This window comes from Geotrypetes seraphini, chromosome 9, assembly GCF_902459505.1.
Source record: "Geotrypetes seraphini chromosome 9, aGeoSer1.1, whole genome shotgun sequence".
Lineage (NCBI taxonomy): Eukaryota > Metazoa > Chordata > Amphibia > Gymnophiona > Dermophiidae > Geotrypetes > Geotrypetes seraphini.
This window is the reverse complement of record NC_047092.1, coordinates 51,190,907-51,212,679: the sequence shown is the minus strand read 5'-3', so window position 1 is coordinate 51,212,679 and position 21,773 is coordinate 51,190,907. Positions and strand designations below refer to the sequence as shown.

Below are 21,773 nucleotides of genomic sequence, written 5' to 3'. Positions count from 1 at the left end.
GGCTTTCGCCGAGGGAGTCCGGGGAGGGATCCCCAACCAGGCACCGATCGGTACCCAGAACCCCGGCGGCGTCCCCAAGGGGCTCCTCGAGGCGACGCAGGTCCTCGACCCCGGAGCGCTTCCACAGCGCATCTCCGGTATCGGACCGAGGGTCTGAGCGAGAACCCCGCTATTCGAGGGAGGCTTCTCCTTCCTTCTCAGCCAAACGGAGGTCTCGGTCACCGTCCCCGCAAGGGGCCACGGGACCCCATCGACCATCCTTCACGAGGTTCGTCCAGGACATGGGTCGTGCCCTTGACTTGGACTTACAATCTAACTCAAGGTACTCCAAGGAATACCTGGCAGAGCTGGATATGCCTTCCCCGCCCCGAGAGTCCCTCCTGCTACCACTGAACCCGGTACTCGGGCAGACCCTTATCAGGGACCTCGAAACTCCTTACATGGTGACGGCGGTCCCATCTAAAATGGAGTCTAAGTACCGGACGGTACCTCACCCCGGGATTGAGCAACCACAGCTGTCCCACCAATCCCTGCTGGTGGAGTCATCTCTGAAAAAAGCTCACCCCTCAAGGGTGTCCGCGGCGGTCCCTCCTGGACGCGAAGGCCGGACACTGGACAAATTTGGACGCCAGTTGTATCAGAACTCTATGATGACCGCCAGAGTCCTGAACTACACCTTCACGTTTTCTTCCTACCTGAAGCACCTCATTGGGCGGCTTGCCTCCTTCTCGGAGAGCTTACCCACCCCTCGCCAGACAGAGTTCAGCCTCCTCCTCGAGGATTTTTCCAACCTCAGGCTACACCTGTTCCACGCCGCTTATGACGGCTTGAGCTATCTTCGAGAGTCGCAGCCTTCGCGGTGGCCATGCGCCGACTGGCATGGCTACGACTCGTCGATATGGACCCCAACCTGCAAGATCGACTAGCCAACCTCCCTTGCGTTGGGAAGGAACTTTTCGACGACACCATCGAGGCTGCTACGAAACGGTTGTCTGAACACGAACGTTCCTTCGCGTCTCTTGTCCGACACAAGCCTAAACCACAGGCATCTCGCTCTTTCCGGAGATTACCTCGACGCTACCCCCAGAAGTCCACACCGGCCTTCTCCAGACCACCGCCGCGACGCCCCCAGGCTCACGCTAGGGCTCCACCAAAGTCACAGCCCACGGTGTCGGCGAAGCCATCTCCGTCCTTTTGACGGAATGAGCGGACGGGGGCGGGCCCCCTCCTCACCTCTACCGGCCCCCCTCCCCATCGGGGGCCGCCTTCAAGCCTACTACCCTCGCTGGAAAGCCATCACGTCGGACTCATGGGTCCTTGGCGTGATCTCATCAGGGTACTCGCTCAACTTTCAAGAGGTACCCCCCGACAGCCCACCGAGCGCATGCCCTCCCAATCGAGCGCAGTTGCCCCTCCTCCTCTCCGAGGCACAGGACCTCCTCCGCCTGCGGGCGGTAGAACCGGTCCCCCAAAATCAAAGGGGCCAAGGGTTTTGCTCCCGTTACTTCCTGGTACCGAAGAAGACGGGAGACCTGCGCCCGATCCTAGACTTAAGGCGCCTGAACAAGTTTCTGGTACGGGAAAAGTTCCGGATGCTTTCACTTCCGATTCTTTACCCCTTGATCGGCGAGGGCAATTGGCTCTGCTCCCTCGACCTGAAGGAGGCCTACACCCATGTTCCGGTGCACCCTGCTTGCCGCAAGTTCCTGCGTTTTCAGGTGGGAGACCTTCACCTGCAATATCGGGTCCTCCCCTTCGACCTGTCCTCGTCCCCCCGAGTCTTCACGAAGTGCCTCGTAGTGGTCGCGGCTGCATTGCGCTCCCGAGGTCTGCAAGTATTCCCCTACCTGGACGATTGGTTGATCAAAGACTCGACCAGGGTGGGGGCTATCTCAGCGACCCAACAGACTATTACTTCTCTTCAGTGTCTGGGGTTCGAGATAAACTTCCCAAAATCCCAACTATGCCCCTCTCAATCCTTACAATTCATCGGGGCCGTGCTGGACACGGTCCGCCTTCACTCCTTCCTCCCTCCTCAGCGTCGGGAGGCATTGGTAAACCTGAGCCGACAAGTCTCGAGATCAAACTCGGTCTCGGCACGACAAATGATGACGCTCCTCGGCCACATGGCCTCCACAGTCCACGTTACCCTGCTTGCTCGCCTTCATCTGCGGTTACCACAGTGGACTTTGGCATCACAATGGCGACAGGATCGGGACCCGATCAACCGCCACGTGACAGTGACTCCTTCCTTGCAAAGATCGCTCCGTTGGTGGGCCGACTCTTCGAATCTTTCCAAGGGTTTGCTCTTTCTCGCCCCTCCACACCACAAGGTCCTAACCACGGACTCGTCGGAGTACGCTTGGGGGGCTCATGTGGACGGTCTCCGCACTCAAGGTCTGTGGTCCGCAGAGGACCGTCGCTGCCACATCAACGTGTTGGAACTCCGGGCCATCTACCTCGCTGCAGTGGCCTTCCAACACCTGCTTCGCGACCGGGTGGTTCTCGTCCGTACGGACAACCAGGTGGCGATGTACTACATAAACAAGCAAGGAGGGACGGGGTCTTGGTCCCTCTGCCAAGAAGCTCTACGGCTCTGGGAGTGGGCGATCTCCCAAAACATCTCCCTTCGAGCAATTTACATCAAAGGAGAACAAAACTGCCTGGCGGACAGGCTCAGCTGCCTCCTCCAGCCACACGAATGGTCCCTGCATGCCCAGCTACTGCGACAGGTGTTCGACATGTGGGGGACCCCACAGATAGATCTGTTCGCCTCCCCCAACAATCAAAAACTGCCTCTCTTCTGCTCGAGGATATACTCCCCGGACCGCCTCGAGGCAGATGCTTTCCTCCTAGACTGGGAGGGGAAGTTTCTTTATGCGTTCCCGCCATTTCCTCTGATTCTGAGAACACTGGTTCATCTGAAGTCGGTAAGGGCCACTCTGATCCTCATCGCCCCTCGATGGCCTCGCCAGCCCTGGTTTTCCCTACTACTTCAACTCAGTGCCAGGGAACCTCTACTTCTGCCTGTCTTTCCCTCTCTGCTATCACAGAGTCGGGGCTCACTGTTACATCCCAATCTTCAGTCTCTTCATCTGACTGCTTGGCTTCTTTCCCCCTGAATCCCTTCCCTGTATCTCAGTCGGTCAGGGAAGTGTTGGAGGCCTCTCGGAAAGTCTCGACTAGACTCTGCTATTCTCAGAAGTGGACTAGATTCTCGTCCTGGTGTTCATCTCACCGCCAGGACCCGGTGTCGGTCCCAGTGTCCTTGGTTCTAGAGTACCTGCTTCATTTATCTCACTCGGGCCTAAAGACCAATTCCATTCGAGTGCACCTTAGTGCGATTGCTGCCTTTCACCAGCCCCTGGAAGGAAAGGCTCTCTCACTCCATCCCTTGGTCTCTCGTTTCATGAAAGGTCTTTTGAATGTTCATCCGCCACTCAAACCACCTCCGGTGGTTTGGGATCTCAATGTAGTTCTGGCTCAACTGATGAAACCCCCCTTTGAGCCCATGGATAAATGTCACCTTAAATTTCTCACTTGGAAAGTGATCTTCCTACTTGCACTCACATCTGCCCGAAGAGTTAGTGAGCTGCAGGCTTTGGTAGCGGACCCACCTTTCACTGTATTCCATCACGACAAGGTGGTTCTCCGCACTCACCCTAAGTTCTTACCTAAGGTGGTGTCTGATTTCCATCTCAACCAGTCCATTGTTCTACCGGTGTTCTTCCCCAAGCCCCACTCTCATCCCGGAGAAGTGGCGCTTCACACTCTTGACTACAAGCGGGCGTTGGCCTTCTACCTCCAACGCACCCAATCTCATTGGACGGCCCCCCAATTGTTTTTGTCCTTCGACCCTAACAGGTTGGGGCGCCCAGTTTCCAAGCGCACCCTGTCCAACTGGTTGGCTGCTTGTATTTCTTTCTGCTACGCTCAGGCTGGTCTCGCGCTGCACGGTCGAGTGACGGGACATAAGGTCCGAGCGATGGCAGCTTCGATAGCTTTCCTCAGGTCCACGCCCATTAAGGATATCTGCAAGGCTGCCACGTGGTCTTCGGTTCATACTTTCACCTCACACTACTGCCTGGATACACTGTCCAGAAGCGATGGCCGGTTTGGCCAATCGGTCTTACGTAACCTATTTGCTTGAATAGCCAACCTTCCCTCCATCCCGTGTCAATTAGCTTGGAGGTCACCCACATGTGAGAATATCATGCCTGCTTGTCCTGGGATAAAGCACAGTTACTTACCGTAACAGGTGTTATCCAGGGACAGCAGGCATATATTCTCACAACCCGCCCACCTCCCCGGGGTTGGCTTCTTTGCTGGATATGTGAACTGGAGACCACGAGGAGGGGATGCGCCCTCTAGTGGAGCAGGAGGCACACATGCGTGGTAAAGCCAGCAAGCTTGAATCTTCAATCAAGCTTGCTTGAAATGCTGTCCGCATCGGGGCTCTGTAGATGACGTCACCCACATGTGAGATTATATGCCTGCTGTCCCTGGATAACACCTGTTACGGTAAGTAACTGTGCTTTCTAGAATCTCTAATATGCCAGCTTTATGTATATAAAATCAGCTTTCAACACACGTAAAATGGCATCTAACCCTTCTAAAATCATGCCCTATTTACATTGAAACTTGTTGTCAGGTATATGGATCGTGTTGTAAGGGTCTGGAACCAATGTCTACCTTTGTAAATGTAAATCTGATAGTGGTGATATCTTCTTCAAGGTCCAGCAAAAGACTGGTGCCTGAACTTGCCATCCGTAGAAAGGATTTCTATGATCTCAAAGGTTCATGTATTACCTTTTAATAAGATTAACAAAAAACTGTATTTGGCAGCCAGTAATGTCTGGGCAGCTAAAATCCATAAATGTAGTTTGTATGCAAATTTTAGTCTGTTAGGTCTGTTCAAAAAGATCCAGGACAATCTGAATTGCGCGCCAATGGGAAGTTCTTTTCAGACGAACTAGGCAGCATTAAGTAGGTTGAATTCTGTAACGTCCCTTCCAGATTCCATACACTAGGTATTCAATCCCAACCTGCAATCTAGCAGTTGCAGAAATCTACAACTTTTCTGAGCACATGTTCATCCCCTTAGCCTGAGAGCTAGTAAACATATCCAGTTACAATTTCTGCAAGCAATCCATGCAGAAGTCTTTTGCAGTTGCTCTGCTTATTTTTTCACTTTCTCGGTGGCTTCAATGCCCTGAGACCCCTTCCCGGTGGTCCCCTGTTGGAGAAAAGGATGCAGTCCTGTGGTGCCGAACTGCAGCTTCACAGAGAAACTGGTGGAGCCAGCCTGCTGTGTGCCAATCTTCTTAGAGTACCAAGGATCCTTCCCTTGGGAGTCTGTTGGCCCGTGACCTTATCACAGGTTCAAGCATAGGTTGTGTGTCTGGAAAGAAACCCACCCAGTAGCTTGAAATCTCATGAGTAACCTCCTGATATCTGTTTTCATCTCTGAGCTACTGCTGTTTTTGTGAAAGTGTGTTTTCATGATCGACTTTTTTTCATCATGTGCGATCTCGATGAGCAGCCCTATAGCATGAAGTTTTGTTTTAAATTGAGTAATAAATCTACAGAATTATGAAATGTTGAAAATGGAAACAGGTCATGAGTCGTAGAAGGTGTTTTGAATGGTATTCATGCTTCAAAAGTGGTTGTGAATCAGTGGAAGACTATTTGCGAAATGGAAGACTATCAACATCAACTGATGATCACGTTAATCAAGTTTGGTTCTTGTGCATACTAATCAGTGATTAACTCTTAGTGAATTGGCAGAGGAATGCAACATCTCCATTGGTTCATGCCACAACATTCTAACAGAGGGAGCAGTCATGGTTCCTGCATCACGACAACTTGCCCGCTCATGCCACCGTCAAAATTTGTGAATTTTGCGCAAAAAAACAATGATGGTTCTTCCCCAGCCACCTTAGTCTCCTGATTTGGCCCCTCTGACTACTACTTGTTTCCTAAACTTAAATCCATGCTGAAAAAAAAGTGATTTGACATAATTGAAGACATAAAGCAAAATTTGATGCAACAACTTTTGGTGATTCCTGAAGATGCATTTAAGTACTGTTTCCAGAAGTGGAAACGATGTTGGGAAAAATGTATACATAGGGAAGGGGAGTATTTTGAAGGGGACCCAATGGAATAAGTTGTAAGATTGTTTACCGTATTTTTTGCTCCATAAGACGCACTTTTTCCACCCCAAAAAGGGGGTGGGAAAGGGGGTGCGTCTTATGGAGTGAAAACACCTCCACCACCCCCCTCCCCCGCTGCTGTTGCTGCTCGCCGCTACAGGAAAGGAAGAGAAGGGCTGCCGGAGTGCAATCAGGCCCACAAGTCTTCCCCTGACGTCAGTTCTGAGGTTTGAAATAAGGTCCGGGACAGCAATTCCCCTGAAGAATTGACGTTGGGGGAAGACTTGTGGGCCTGATTGCACACTGGGGAATTACAGACCGGTGAGTTTGACCTTGGTCCCGGGGAAAATGGCGGAAGCGCTGATAAAAGACAGCATCGATGAGCATTTCGAAAGAAATAAACTTCTGATCACAAGCCAACGTGGTTTCTGCAAGGGGAGAATATGCCTAATGAACTTACTGCACTTCTTTGAAGGAATTAACAAACGGATGGACAAAGGGGACCCCATAGACATCGTATATTTAGATTTCCAAAAAGCCTTTGACAAGGTACCCCAGAAACTGAAGAATCATGGGGTGGAAGGAGACGTACACAGATGGATCAGAAATTGGTTGGCAGATAGGAAGCAGAGGGTAGGAGTGAAGGGCCACTACTCGGACTGGAGGAGAGTCACGAGTGGTGTTCTGCAGGGGTCGGTGCTCGGACCGCTGCTATTCAATATATTTATAAATGATATAGAAACAGGGACGAAGTGCGAAATAATAAACTGGGAGAGCCATTCACAGAGCGGCGTGGGACAAGGCAGGAAGCGAGAAACTCGCACCTGCCTGCTTGCTGCTGCCGCTAGGGGAGACAAGGGCAGGAGGCTGAAAGCTCCTGCCCTACAGTGCTGGAATGCCATTCACAGAGTGGCAAGGCAGGAAGCGAAAAACTCACGCCTGCATTCTTGCCGCTCCGACTATGCCGCTGCCTGGGGAGAAAGCCGGATGGAAGGGCAGGAGGCTGAAAACTCCTGCCCTACAGCACCGGAGAAATGAAGGTAGGGGGGGGTTTAGTTAGTATTCGCTCCATAAGACGCACCCTTATTTCCACCCACATTTTGGGGGGAAAAAAGTACATCTTATAGAGCGAAAAATACGCTACTTCTGGGCAGTTTAAGACAGCTTGAATGCTCAAAGACAGGAATAGTGTTTTTGTTTGCTATTTCTCTATTTTTTGTTAACTCCTAAGATTTATAAATTTATGTGTGATTGTACTGCAATACGTAAAGGAAACTGGTAGACCAATTGGGTCAACTGTTTTGATCTGCCTGCATTTTGCTCTGTTTCACATACCAAAATATTTTTCTTGCAATGTACTTTTTACCTTTTTTTCCCACTTTGTCATGACTTGAACCTAACATTTCTTTACAAAATTTTTTTCAAATGTCTTGTTTAAAATATATATAGTACTAGACTAGATGACAATCCTTTTTGTCTTTTATTTTAAGAGTTCTTTATGATTACTTAACAATCAAAAGATTAAGCATCTATTCCAGCATAAACAATAAAAATTAAATGTTCAGTGAACTGTGCATATAACTCCCCCCCTTATGAAGTCGCGTTAGGTTGGTTTTTTTTTTTTATCACCGGCTGCGCTGGTATTAGCTCTGACACTCATAGAATTCCTTTGAGTGTTGGAGCTAATACTACCATGGCTGGTGATTAAAAAAACCCAACGCGATTTCATAAAAGGGGGGGATAGTGATGTAGAAGAATAAATTCCCTTTTCTTCACTATCACCTATGTCATTGAAATATGATAAAAGCTGAAAGTGGAGTCTTTCACTAGAATGAAGCCTTCAGTGTCCCTCTTGCCTAAAAGATCACTCATGATTTGTGTGCGCTTGGCATGCTTCCACCTACTCTTTGGAGACTTTCATATCCCTGGTTGTAATAGCCTATTTGAAAACCAAACCAAAAGTGTCCTGGTTATGGATTCAGTTTCCCCTTGAGAAAACAACCTGTAGTTTTTCCAGGTCTTTCAAACAAGACAAAGCATAGTTTTTAAATCTAAGTAATGGATGAACAATCATAGCTTCCTGTGTGATTAATGTAGCTAATTTATATCAAGTTCTTAAGTCCTTTCTGAGGTTTACATTTTTACATCAGGAAAATCAAATTGGTGCCAAAAGGTAAATGTCTTGACTTAATCTATAATTGCTTCAGTCTTGAAATGTTGGTATTCTACTAAGACTCAATTGTGGTTCATTCTTCATAGGTGTATGGTAAAACTATTGATGGACAACAAACTCTTATTATATGTATAGAAAGCCATCAGTTTCAAGCAAAAAATTTCTGGTAAGTTTTACATAAAACGTTCTCAGTATAGTCATTCTTCTGAAATGAGGGAAGTGGATCTTTATAACCTAAACTTACTCATCTTGGGTATCTGTGCAAACACAGGCTTGTCTTGTTAGGAGCCAGATGCAGGCTGTTTAAAAACCTCCCTTCCTACTGTAGATCCAGAATGGAGGAATATATGTGGTACTTGTGGTGTTTGGCTGTGGTGAATGCCGCTTCTAACCTGGGGGGGGGGGTGTGTTAAGATCTTTTTCTGCTTCTCTTAACAAATAATTACTGGAGTCTCCTCCCTGAGACATTGAATCTTCCTAAAAGTATAATACTACAAAACAAATTGGTATTTTCCTTTACTTTAACATAGGAAAATTGTTTTTAAATTTAGCAATTGCTAAGCTGTCTAAAGTGCAGCTACCTTTTTATTTATAAAGCTTTATGAGCTTGTGCCAAGCATGCACAGTAAAAGTTTTTGGTATATTTGTTTTTCATATCTGAATAACATTTCTTGATATAGTTTTTTTTCCCCCTTAATAGCTTTTGATTGATTTTTAAATAGATTACGTCAAATTAAGGTTAAAACCATTTTTAAAAAATACTTTCTAAAATAGCAGTATTCACAATCAACTGGACATTGGTACATAGAAAAGTACTTATCCTGTGTTCTGAATTAGTCTTGCTGGAAGACTTAAAATTTAAAAGAACTGGAGCAAACACTGAGCTCTTATGGGATACCACAATGTAGAGGTGATGAATGCTGAATTGATAAACACAGACTGGTTGTGAAGGAAGGAAGAGACCCAACTGAGATGTGGCCAACAATGTGCAGTTCTGCAAAATGGGTTAGCAACAGTTGATCTTGCCAGATCAAATTCAGCAGAAAGATCTAGCAAAAATAAAATAGCCATTCTTCCAGAATCTGCAGCACTCCTAATCTCATTGACCAATATGGCAAGGGCTGTATTAGTGTTATGAGTGGGCCAAACTGATGAGGGTGTAATTGTTTGCCCAATAATTTTAAAATTTAGAAAAGACTACTTTTCTGTGAGCTTGGACAGAAGTAAAAGGTTAGGTACTGGCCAATAAGAAGATAATACTGAATCATAAAAACGTGGGTGTGGGTGGGGGGGGGGGGGGGAGGAGGTTTGGTGTGTGTATAGCTTTTGTTTTTTTTGTTTTTTAGAACTTGGCCTGCTTCTAGTATTTAGTTTGTAAAGTAGGTTCTTTAATCCATTTGGAAGAAACCAAATGAGATGAGTAGGAGACAATTTTCATTTCCAATAAAGTGATTAAAGGTGGTCTGAGACCTCAGTTCAATGAGACTGAGTTAAAAATAGACATGAGTGGCAAGCTAGTAGGTAGTTCCAAATTGAGCTATCATGACGAGTGCCAGGGCTAGTGAAACCTTTTGCATATATTACATTACATTAGAGATTTCTTTTCCGCCATTACCTTGCGGTTCAAGGCGGATTACAAAAGAGATGAAAAACGTTGGGTTACATGGAAGAACATTTATCCTTTCTAGAGGGGTAAAGAGTAGGTTATGTAATTTCTGTGTGGTGGGAAGAGGTGGGGAGGAAGGATGATAAGTTTGAAGTTAGGGCTATTTCAGGAATTTCTTGAAGAGTATAGTTTTTATTTTCTGAACGTCTTGTAGTCTGGTGTCGTTATCAGTAGATTGGAGTTTAGCTGCTTGAGTGGCCAGGAGGCCATCGTATAGTTTTTTCCATTTTACTTCTTTGATCGAGGGGTGTGTGAATGGGATGTGTGTTTTTCTATGTCTGATTGAGGTGGTTTGGATTAGGCGGTTGTTCAGGTAGGTTGGGCTGTCTCCATTTAAGGTTTTAAATAACATACAGTAGAATTTAAATAGTATTCTTTATCCCAGGACAAGCAGGCAGCATATTCTTGACTGATGGGTGACGGCACCGACGGAGCCCCGGTACGGACAATTTTAGAGTGATTGCACTCTAAGAACTTGGAAAGTTCTAGCAGGCCGCACCGCGCACGCGCGAGTGCCTTCCCGCCCGACAGAGGCGCGCGGTCCCCAGTTTCTTAGTTTCCGCGGAGCTAAGAAGACGCACTTTCAACGGCTGTTGAAATTTTTTCTCAAACGCCTTCCCGCTCGCGTAAACCTTTTCGGTATTTTATTTCTTTTCTTCTTATTTCTTTAAAAAAAAAAAAAAAAAGAGAGGGAAAGAATTTTCCTTTCTTTTTTTCTCATTTTTTCGGGTTCGCCCCGGCGGGGCCTGCTGCCACCATCGAGGCCTCGGCCTTCGATTTGGCAGAAGCCGTTTTTACGTTCATGCCCCCCCAACCCGGTTTTAAGAAGTGCTAGCGGTGCGCGAGGCCCATTTCTCTTACCGACCCACACAACTGGTGCTTACAGTGCCTCGGTCCTGACCATCGGGCGTCCACCTGCACCCGCTGTGCCACTCTGAAAAAGAGAACTCTAAAAAACTGCCAGATTCAACAGCGGTTGTTGTTTGGTACCGAGATGTCGGATTCGGCGGCACTGACCCCGACTTCGGCCCAGATGCAGTCGGCACCTACCTCTTCGACACCACGCGATACCGCGCCGGCGTCGCATCCCTCAGGTAAGCCGGCTAAGAAGCCTTCCCCGCTGGAGCGTCGTCCGGTCTCAGTGGCAGCGAACCCAATCCTGCCGACCTCGAGGCGCCTGCGGAAGCGCTCCGCTCCGATTGAGGTTAGCCCTTCGACCTCGGGTTCCTCTTCGGAGTGTCGAGCGGCACCAAAGGTACCGCAGAAGAAAAAAGCGGTGCCTTTGCTGGACGAGCGAATTGCCACCGTCCTGCAAATACAACTCAAAGAGCAATTGCAGCAGCTCCTGCCTGCTCTTCTGACACCGAGCCTTCCAGTCTCGGTCCGGTCTGAGCTACCGGTACCGACAGTGGAGCAGCCTCTTTTATCGGTATCCACTTTGTCGGTACCGGTACATACAGCTTCCTCGGTGTCCATGCCAATTTTAGCGCCGGAACCGAGGTCGTTACACCAGGCGGTGCAAACTTCGGCACCGGCACACCCGATAACATCTCCCGGTACCGTTTCTCAGAGGTCTGGTAAGTCGATTCACAAAACTCGACACCTTGAACCCTCCACACCGGAGTCACGGGACCGTAGCTTTCAAGTGAGGGACCCTGATCTGTGGGGTGATTCAGAGGAGCCTTTCCTATCTGAGGGAGAGTGTTCGTCAGGGGACGAGGATCCTTCTGGTTTAGATCCTTCCTCCAAACCTGATGCAACTTCTTTCACCTCTTTTCTTAAAGAGATGTGCGACTCTCTCTCTATTCCCTTGGAGGCTGAATCCAAAAAATCCAAGGCATTTCTCGATGCACTGGACTTCGACCAGCCTCCAAGGGAATTCTTAAAATTACCTCTCCATGATATTTTGCGAGAGACTTTCTATAAAAATCTGGAGACACCTCTGACCATTCCAGGAGCTCCTCGCAAACTGGACTCCTTATATAAGGTCATACCTATTCCTGGCTTTGACAAACCGCAACTTCCCCATGAGTCTTTACTAGTGGAATCTACTTTAAAGAAATCCACGGGGGCTAGTGTGTACGCCTCTGTCCCTCCTGGCAGAGAAGGTAAGGCCATGGATAAGTTTGGCAAAAGGTTGTATCAGAATGCGATGCTAGCTAATAGATCTGGGAACTATGCTTTCCATTTTTCATTCTACTTTAAGCATCTCATTCAAACTTTGTCAACTTTTGAGAAATACCTTCCTGACCGTAAAAAATCTGCCTTTCGCCAAACTTCTTCATCGCTCTTACAACTTCGTAAGTTCATGGTCAGATCAATCTATGATACCTTTGAGCTGACCTCTAGGGCCACGGCTATGTCAGTGGCCATGCGGCGACTGGCCTGGCTTAGAGTTTCAGAACTCGAAGTCAATCACCAAGATCGCCTGGCCAATGCACCTTGCTTAGGGGATGAGCTGTTTGGAGAATCCATGGACTCCACTACCCAAAAGCTCTCAGCTCATGAGACTCGGTGGGACACTCTCCTTAAAACGAAAAAGAAGACCCCACCTACCAGGCCTTTTCGCCAGCAGTCGGCCTATCAGCGTAGATTTGTGGCTCGTCCTTTACCACAGGCCCCGCAACAACCCAGGCGTCAGCGGCAACAACAGAGGCAAGCTGCTAGACCAGCACAGCAGCAACAACAGGTGAAGCCTCCCCCTTCACAAAAATCCACTCAACCCTTTTGACTTGGTTCTCCAGGACATAGCCAGTCTCCATCCTGCTGCCCACCTTCCGCAGCCCATAGGAGGACGCCTTACTCTTTTCATAAGCCGTTGGGAAACCATCACCTCGGATCAGTGGGTCCTCAACATCATCCGCCACGGCTACTCTCTCAACTTTCAGACACTTCCTGCCCAAAGTCCGCCAAGAGAGTCTGCTTTGAACACTCCTCAGGTTTCACTCCTTCTTCAGGAGGTTCAATCCCTCCTCCTTCTGAACGCCATAGAGGAAGTTCCTCTAGATCAAAAGGGGCAGGGATTCTACTCCCGTTATTTTCTAGTCCCCAAAAAAACAGGAGATCTCAGACCCATTCTAGATCTTCGCGATCTCAACAAATGCTTGGTCAAAGAGAAATTCAGAATGCTCTCTTTAGCCACTCTTTACCCTCTTCTCAATCAAGGCGAATGGCTATGTTCCCTCGATCTCAAAGAAGCATACACTCACATACACTCACTGGCCTCCAGACAGTACCTACGCTTCATGATCAATCGTTGTCATTACCAGTACAAGGTACTACCCTTCGGTCTTGCCTCCTCTCCAAGAGTGTTTACCAAATGTCTGATTGTGGTGGCTGCTTTTCTACGTTCCCACCACCTTCAGGTGTTTCCTTATCTGGACGATTGGTTGATAAAGGCCAATTCATCTCAGACAGTACTCCAGGCCACCAACCAGACCATCCTATTTCTACGTTTGCTGGGGTTCGAGATCAATCTACCCAAATCTCATCTCATCCCCACTCAGAGACTTCAATTCATTGGAGCAGTCTTGGACACAGTCCTCATGAGAGCGTTCCTGCCGTCCAACCGTCTTCAAACGCTTCAATCTCTATGTCAGCAGGTGCTTCCACAACGTTCCATCTCTGCCAAGCAAATGATGATACTCTTGGGTCACATGGCCTCCACAGTTCATGTCACCCCACTTGCACGTCTTCACCTGCGCACTCCTCAATGGACCCTAGCTACCCAGTGGTCCCAAGCGATGGATCCTTGCTCACGTCACATATCTGTAACATCATCTCTTCGTCAGTCTCTACAATGGTGGTTGATATCCTCAAATCTCTCCAGAGGTCTTCTGTTCCATCTACCTCCCCATCAACTTGTTATCACCACCGACGCCTCCCCTTATGCCTGGGGAGCTCATTTGAACGAGTTCCAAACTCAAGGACTTTGGATAGCTCAGGAAATGAAGCATCACATCAATTTCCTGGAACTCAGAGCAATGTTTTATGCCCTCAAGGCCTTCCAGCATCTTCTCTTTCCTCAAGTCCTCCTGCTGTGCACAGACAATCAAGTTGCGATGTACTACATCAACAAGCAGGGTGGGACAGGCTCTCGCCTCTTGTGCCAAGAAGCCCAGAAGATTTGGGCTTGGGCCACAGATCACCATCTATTCCTGAAAGCGATCTACATTCAGGGAGAACAGAATTCCTTGGCAGACAAGCTCAGCAGAATTCTCCAGCCTCACGAGTGGACACTCGATCCTTTAACTCTGCAGTCCATCTTCGCTCAGTGGGGCACTCCTCAGATAGACTTCTTTGCAGCTCCTCACAATCACCAGCTACCCCTGTTCTGCTCCAGACTCTACTCTCCTCACCGTCTGACAGCGGATGCATGTCTCCTCGATTGGTCCAATCTGTTCCTGTACGCTTTCCCTCCTCTGCCTCTCATGTTAAGAACCTTGTTCAAGCTAAAGAGGGAACGAGCCACCATGATTCTGATTGCTCCACGGTGGCCCAGGCAGCATTGGTTCTCCCTTCTACTTCAACTCAGTTCCAGGGAACCCTTTCTTCTTCCAATGTTTCCTTCGCTGCTTACACAACATCAGGAGACCCTTCTACATCCCAACCTCCAGTCTCTGCACCTGACAGCTTGGTATCTCTCGGGCTGACTTCGACTGATACTCTTTTGTCTCAGCCCGTTCGCTCCATTCTGGATGCATCCAGGAAACCGGCCACTCTGCAATGTTACCTTCAGAAGTGGACTCGATTTTCTTCCTGGTGTCTTCTTCATCATTTTGATCCCACTTCCCTCGCAGTGGAGACGTTGTTGGATTATCTTCTTTCTTTGTCTGACTCTGGCCTCAAGTCTACTTCCATCAGAGTCCACCTCAGTGCTATTGCTGCTTTTCATGAGCCAGTCCATGGAAAACTCCTCTCAGCTCATCCCTTGGTGTCCAGATTCATGCGGGGTCTTTTCAATGTGAAACCACCTCTTAAAGCCCCTCCTGTTATCTGGGATCTCAATGTAGTTCTTTCCGCCTTAATGAAGCCTCCATTTGAACCTTTGGCTACCGCTTCTTTCAAGTTTCTCACTTGGAAGGTACTTTTTCTTATTGCTCTTACCTCTGCCAGGAGGGTCAGTGAGCTACATGCACTAGTTGCGGATCCACCTTTTACAGTCTTTCATCATGACAAGGTGATTCTGTGTACACATCCAAAGTTTCTCCCTAAGGTTGTCTCTGAATTCCATCTCAACCAATCCATTGTTCTGCCTGTCTTCTTTCCGAAACCTCACTCGCATTCTGGAGAACAGGCTCTGCATACTTTGGACTGTAAGCGGGCTCTAGCTTACTATTTAGAGCGTACTAAGCCCCACAGATCATCTCCCCAACTCTTTCTGTCCTTTGATCCGAATAAATTAGGACGTCCTGTTACTAAACGTACGTTGTCAAATTGGCTTGCAGCGTGCATTTCATTTTGTTATGCTCAGTCCGGACTGACACTGGAAGGTTCTGTCACGGCCCATAGAGTTAGAGCTATGGCAGCATCTGTAGCTTTCCTCCGTTCCACGCCTATTGAGGAAATCTGCAAGGCTGCTACATGGTCCTCAGTTCACACTTTTACATCTCACTATTGTCTGGATGCATTCTCCAGACGGGATGGACACTTCGGCCAATCTGTTTTGCAAAATTTGTTTTCCTAATGGCCAACCTTCCCTCCATCCCTCTTTTTGTTAGCTGGGAGGTCACCCATCAGTCAAGAATATGCTGCCTGCTTGTCCTGGGATAAAGCACAGTTACTTACCGTAACAGGTGTTATCCAGGGACAGCAGGCAGATATTCTTGCGTCCCACCCACCTCCCCAGGTTGGCTTCTTAGCTGGCTTATCCTAACTGGGGACCGCGCGCCTCTGTTGGGCGGGAAGGCACTCGCGCGTGCGCGGTGCGGCCTGCTAGAACTTTCCAAGTTCTTAGAGTGCAATCACTCTAAAATTGTCCGTACCGGGGCTCCGTCGGTGCCGTCACCCATCAGTCAAGAATATCTGCCTGCTGTCCCTGGATAACACCTGTTACGGTAAGTAACTGTGCTTTCTTGGATTGGTAGCCAATGTGAGTTGATGTATGCTTCTGTAATATGGTCGTGTTTTCTCAATGAGTAGATGAGTCTCAGAGCTGTATTTTGGATTGTTTGTAATTGTTTAGTCATTGTAGCAGGGCAGGGGAGGTAGAGGATGTTGCAGTAATCTAATAGACTTAGGATTAGCTTCAGTTTTACTAACAAGGTAATTAGCCTACTTGTCAGTCAGCCTTTTTGAAAAGTACTGCTAAATCACTGTTAAATTTTTTGAAACTTAATAAAAAAATATTTTAAAAAAAGAAGAGTAAGATTCTATACTTGATATGGGGGTATGTTCAGTTGGCAACCACAGAACATAACATCTTTAAATGTTATGGTACTGGTTTTTAATAAGCTAGAAATATATTCCTTTATTACCTGATTTTGCACATTCTTGTTAATGTTCTACAGTAAAGATTACATAAAGATTTGTCACCTCAATTCATCTTTTCCTTTGTTTTGAAAAGCTAGAGGTTATAGGAGCAGGTCTGTAGGAGGGCCACAACCTCTAAAGCAGTGGTTCTCAACCCTATCCTAGGGGACCCCCCAGCCAGTTGGGTTTTCAGGATATCCCTAATGAATATGCACGAGAGAGATTTGTATATAATGGAGGAGACAGGCATGCACATATGTCTTATGCATATTCATTAGGGATATCTTGAAAACCCAACTGGCTGGGGTTCCCCTAGGACAGGGTTGAGAACCACTGCTAGAAAGCAATGCTTTGAGTAGAATTCCAAGAACATAGTTAACCTTTCAAAAGCAGTATGTCAAAATTTAGAGAGAGAATCAAGACAATAGAAGCTAATGTTTCAAGGCAGACATTTGCCAAACTTCATGTGCAATAAGTAATTGACTCTGATAGCCTGATAGAAGGCATATACAGATCAAAGTTGTCAATCCAAGAAAACAGAAAAGTAGTAAATTGAATCAGAAAAAAGACCTTCACTATTGATAAAACTTGATCTAATATATGGAAAATATGCTGATGATATCAGGGTTTCCAAGATCTCTGGGCATGTCACAAGATCTCTGGGCATGTTCTGTATGACTACTAAAGTCCCTGGGATTTAGAGATTGTATCTGATGCTGCACTTGTTATAGCAAATTAACAAAGCATCCCAAGTAGCAGTCCTCAGTGCAGCTGAAGAGCATAATGAGGAGATAAGCAACTGGATAACAGTTGATACAGGCAGTAGTAGTTCAGGATGTCTTTAGCAACCATTAAGCTGAATAAGTGGTAAAATATTCAAATAACACCAGTGTTTACCAGCCTGTTAAAGGTAAATGAGGAATATCTTTGGGGTAGACAGACAAATCAGCCTCATCTTTCTTTTAACCAGGTTTCTGAAATACAATGCCGAGGTAATGCTGTACAATAAGATCATGAACAAGTTCAAAGAAACTGGACAAAAGGAGAGGAGAGTATGGTATAGTGGCTAGAACTACAGCCTCAGCACCCTGAGGCTGTGGGTTCCAACCCCGCGCTGCTCCCTATGACACTGGGCAAGTCACTTGGTCCTCCACTGTCCCAGGTACATTAGATTGTGAACCTGCCAAGACAGATAGGAAAAATGCTTGAGTACCTGATTTATAACCTTTTCTGAGCTCCTTTGGGAGAATGGGCTAAAAAAAAAAAAAAAATCAGTGGGACCATTTGCACAGGTGAAAGGGCAGAAAAGTCCAGGATAGAATAAATATCCAGGGCATCTGTTGTTTTCTGGGATGCAGCTGATAGGCTGAGCCTGCCAAAACTGGGTAGCAAGAGGTAAATTTGGTTCTGCCTGTATGGAAGTGTGTAGATGGAACTTAGCAGTAGGAAAAATATGTGTATTTTCAGGCTCTAGCATTATATAATAACTTTATTAATGTTTTAACAAAAATACAGACCAAAGTGGACAACACATGTTTGATGAATTTTAATGTGGAAAAATGCAAAGTGATGCATTTAGGCAGAAAAAATAAAGATCACAAGTATAGTATGTCAGGTGTAACTCTGGGAAAGACCGAACAGGAAAAAGACCTGGGTGTACTGATAGATAGGACCCTGAAACTGTTGGCACAGTGTGCGGCAGCAACGAAGAAAGCAAATAGAATGCTAGGCAAAGAAGGGAATTACGAGTAGATCAGAGAAAGTTATAATACTGCTCTACAGAGCATTGGTCAGACCGCACCTGGAATACTACGTCCAGCATTAGTCTCCATACCTAAAGAAGGATATAAAACTGCTAGAGAGGGTGCAGAGACGAGCAACGAAGCTAGGAGAACCTGGACTATGAGGAACGACTTAGGAGACTGGGGTTCTCCCTTGAGAAAAGGAGACTGCGAGGGGATCTGATCGAGACTTTCAAAATACTGAAAGGATTCGACAAAATGAAGCAGGGAAAGCAGTTATTTACAATGTCCAGTGTAACACGGACAAGAGGACGTAGACTGAAGCTGAGGGGGGATAGGTCCAGGACGAATATCTGGAAGTAATTGCAGAATCCACTGTTCTAGGATTTAAGAGTGGCATAGAGTGATACGGATAAGGGTAAATTGGATGCACATCTCCCTTGGGGACTAAAATTATGCCAGGGTACACCTAGCGGGGCCTCCGCGTGTGCGGATCTCCGGACTTGATGGACCTAGGGTCTGATCCGGAGATGGCAATATGTTTTTCACGGTGGCCCCAGGAACAGCACAACAGAAGCTGCTTGATTAGATTTTGAATGTGCAGCCTTGTGTATTCATCTATTTTGCAACTGAAGAAAAATGGCAAAACAGTAAAGAACAGAGTATCATAGGAAGCCAATATTTATATATATATATATATATATATATATATATATATATTTTTTTTAGTCGCAGCTCAAAGAAAATACAAACTAGTTCTCTGTGGCTTACCAGTTAGCTGCTTTTTGAGAAAAGCAATTCTCCTGTTGACTTCAGCTCCATTATAAGTGTTTCATAAATTTACTGCCTTGTATAGGAGGGGGTAGTAAAAGGATGGGATACTGGATGGCATGAAACACAAAGATAAAGATGAAGATGATTGATGTGAGCGAGAATAGTAAAATCTTGGACTTGCTAAATTATGATAGATCAAAATAGAATGTCTTATTTTCAAAGGACTTCTTGCCTTGCTTATTATGTCATTCTTTTTTGTTTTAGGAATGGCCGTTGGCGATCAGAATGGAAGTTTACAATCACCCCTTCAACCACTCAGGTGTTTGGCATCTTGAAAATTCAAGTGTGTATTTTGTCATTTTGTTTTATTTTTCTTGGTACCTATGAGAGAACTTGTTACTTAGATTTGTGTCATAAGAGTATAAATCTTTATTATATAAATCTCTTAAAGGGAATAGGATGGGGTTTGATATATCAACTTTCTGTGATTATGATCATGGTGATTTACATATCTTAAGAACATAAGCATTGCCATACTGAGACAGACTGAAGGTATCCTGTTTCCTACAATAGCTAATTCAGGTCACAAGTACTTGGCAAAATCCCAAAAGAGTAAAGTGGATTTTATATAAAAGCATTTAATTTTGTATCTGGGCCAATGGAGGGGTTAAGTGACTTCTCAAAGTCTAAAGGAGCTACAGTGGGAATATTTGTACTGATGTGAAAGAAGCTGTCTGATCTGAATATTTTAGCTTTTTTCCTGTTTTTTAACCAGTAGATTATACAGAGCAAGGCAGTATACACACAAAGGCGGTAGAGTAAATATGGCATAAATAATCTAACCCGGTTCTCCTGGAGCTAAAGGTCCACTGCACTAACTATTAGGCTACTTTTCCACAACCATTCCCCAGATAGTCATCTGATAGCCAGATTTTATACATCAGAAGTAATTTGAGTTATTTCAATTTGAGTTATTTCAATTTGAGAGAGTCCAAAGGAGAGCAACGAAAATGGTAAGAGGGCTGGAACACTGCTCATACGCCGAGAGGCTGGATAGGCTGGGGCTCTTCTCTCTGGAGAAAAGGAGGCTCAGGGGAGATATGATAGAGACCTTCAAGATCATGAGGGGCATAGAGAGGGTGGATAGGGACAGATTCTTCAGACTGAAGGGGACAGCAAATACGAGGGGGCATTCTGAGAAACTGAAGGGAGACAGGTTCAAAACAAATGCAAGGAAGTTTTTTTTCACCCAAAGGGTCGTGGACACTTGAAATACGCTACCGGAGGAAGTGATCAGGCAGAGTACGGTCCAAGGATTCAAACAAGGATTGGATGGATTCCTGAGGGATAAAGGGATCGTGGGATACTGAGGGAGGAGCTGGGATGTAACACAAGTATAGGAAGTTAACCAGGTAATGAGTATAAACCAACCTGGTCGTGCATGTGCAAGACCGGAGGGCTAGGACTTCGATAGGAAGGCAGGACTTAAATGAGAAACCAAGGTGGCAAGGGAGCCCCTTCTGATGATTCAGACAAGTCTTGACCTGTTTTTGGGCCACCGCGGGAGCGGACTCCTGGGCAGGATGGACCTGTGGTCTGACCCGGCAGAGGCACTGCTTATGTTCTTATGTTCTAATTGAATTTACCTTAGGTCCTTTTTTAAATTGAGTGCTATAAAATGCAAAGTTGTAATCACCAAAGAGAACCAGTATAGCTAATTATTGTAATAAACGCAGTTTCTTAAGTGGAGATACTTTACATACATGTAGTAATTAATGACTTAAAACAAAAGAAAAAAAATCCAACACAATCTGCAGTGAGGAAGAGACAGAACAAACAAACAACAAAGAAAACTGCAGACGAGCATACAAGATGCAGGCTATGTTTATTATGTAAATTGTTGATTGCAGTTAATGTTACTACCTTTTTACAAACCAAGGGACCCGACACGGTCCGTGTTTCGGTTAACATGCCTTCATCAGGGGTCCTAACAAATAAAAGTAAAAATAACTACAAGTGTGCATGAGGAAATGTATATGTTTGATACTATAATATACATAAAGACAAACATAATATAGTAATTAATGACTTGTCAGTAGATAGATTTGGGGTGGAGGAGAGGGATCTTTTTGTTTAGAAATAAGATGTAAAGCAATCAAAAATTCTTTGGATGAGTCTTGGTGATGACATACAGATGGGCAGAGGTATCAATGACTTTTTCTCCTGATTATTTGAACTCAATGAGCTTAGTTCAATTTTTCCTTGTATGAACATAAATATTGTTATTGCTTTGCTTTCACAAATATATTCCTGCAGAATGTATACTATAAACAGTGAAAAATACTGCATATGTGTTTTGTTTTATAGGTCCATTATTATGAAGATGGTAATGTTCAGCTAGTGAGCCATAAAGATGTGCAAGAATCTCTAACAGTGTCTGTAAGTACAGTTTTGTGCTTTTGAATGTATTTCTTTAGCTGATCAGAGAATTTGCTTCTACCAGATTTTGAGTTCTATAGAAACAGATATTTGGTAAATTGTCATGCAGCTGCATTTAATGATTCTGCAACTTGTTTTCCTGCTGCACAGGTATATTGATGCCCATAGTGAGATGTTGCCATAGTTAACCTCAAATACTGCCTCTTACCTAGGATATAATAATCTAGGGAGTCTCCTGAACACAGCTTAATCTGCCAGAGACAGATAGAAGTGTGAATGTTTTCTTCTAGTAGTTATTTTTTTTAATAGTTAACAGAAATAGAAACAAATAGGAACTCTGAGTGTCGGGAGCAGCG

At 45.9% G+C, this 21,773-nt stretch overlaps 1 protein-coding gene across 1 annotated transcript in view; it reads left to right on the top strand.

Annotated features, from left to right (window-relative positions):
- CAPZA2 (capping actin protein of muscle Z-line subunit alpha 2) overlaps positions 1 to 21,773 on the top strand; it is a 96,679-nt gene that overhangs the window by 64,506 nt on the left and 10,400 nt on the right. Inside the window, exons 6-8 of the mRNA XM_033958533.1 lie at positions 8,412 to 8,491; positions 19,243 to 19,321; positions 21,346 to 21,417. Coding sequence (XP_033814424.1) covers positions 8,412 to 8,491; positions 19,243 to 19,321; positions 21,346 to 21,417 — 231 coding nt within the window. The remainder of the gene's footprint in view (positions 1 to 8,411; positions 8,492 to 19,242; positions 19,322 to 21,345; positions 21,418 to 21,773) is intronic.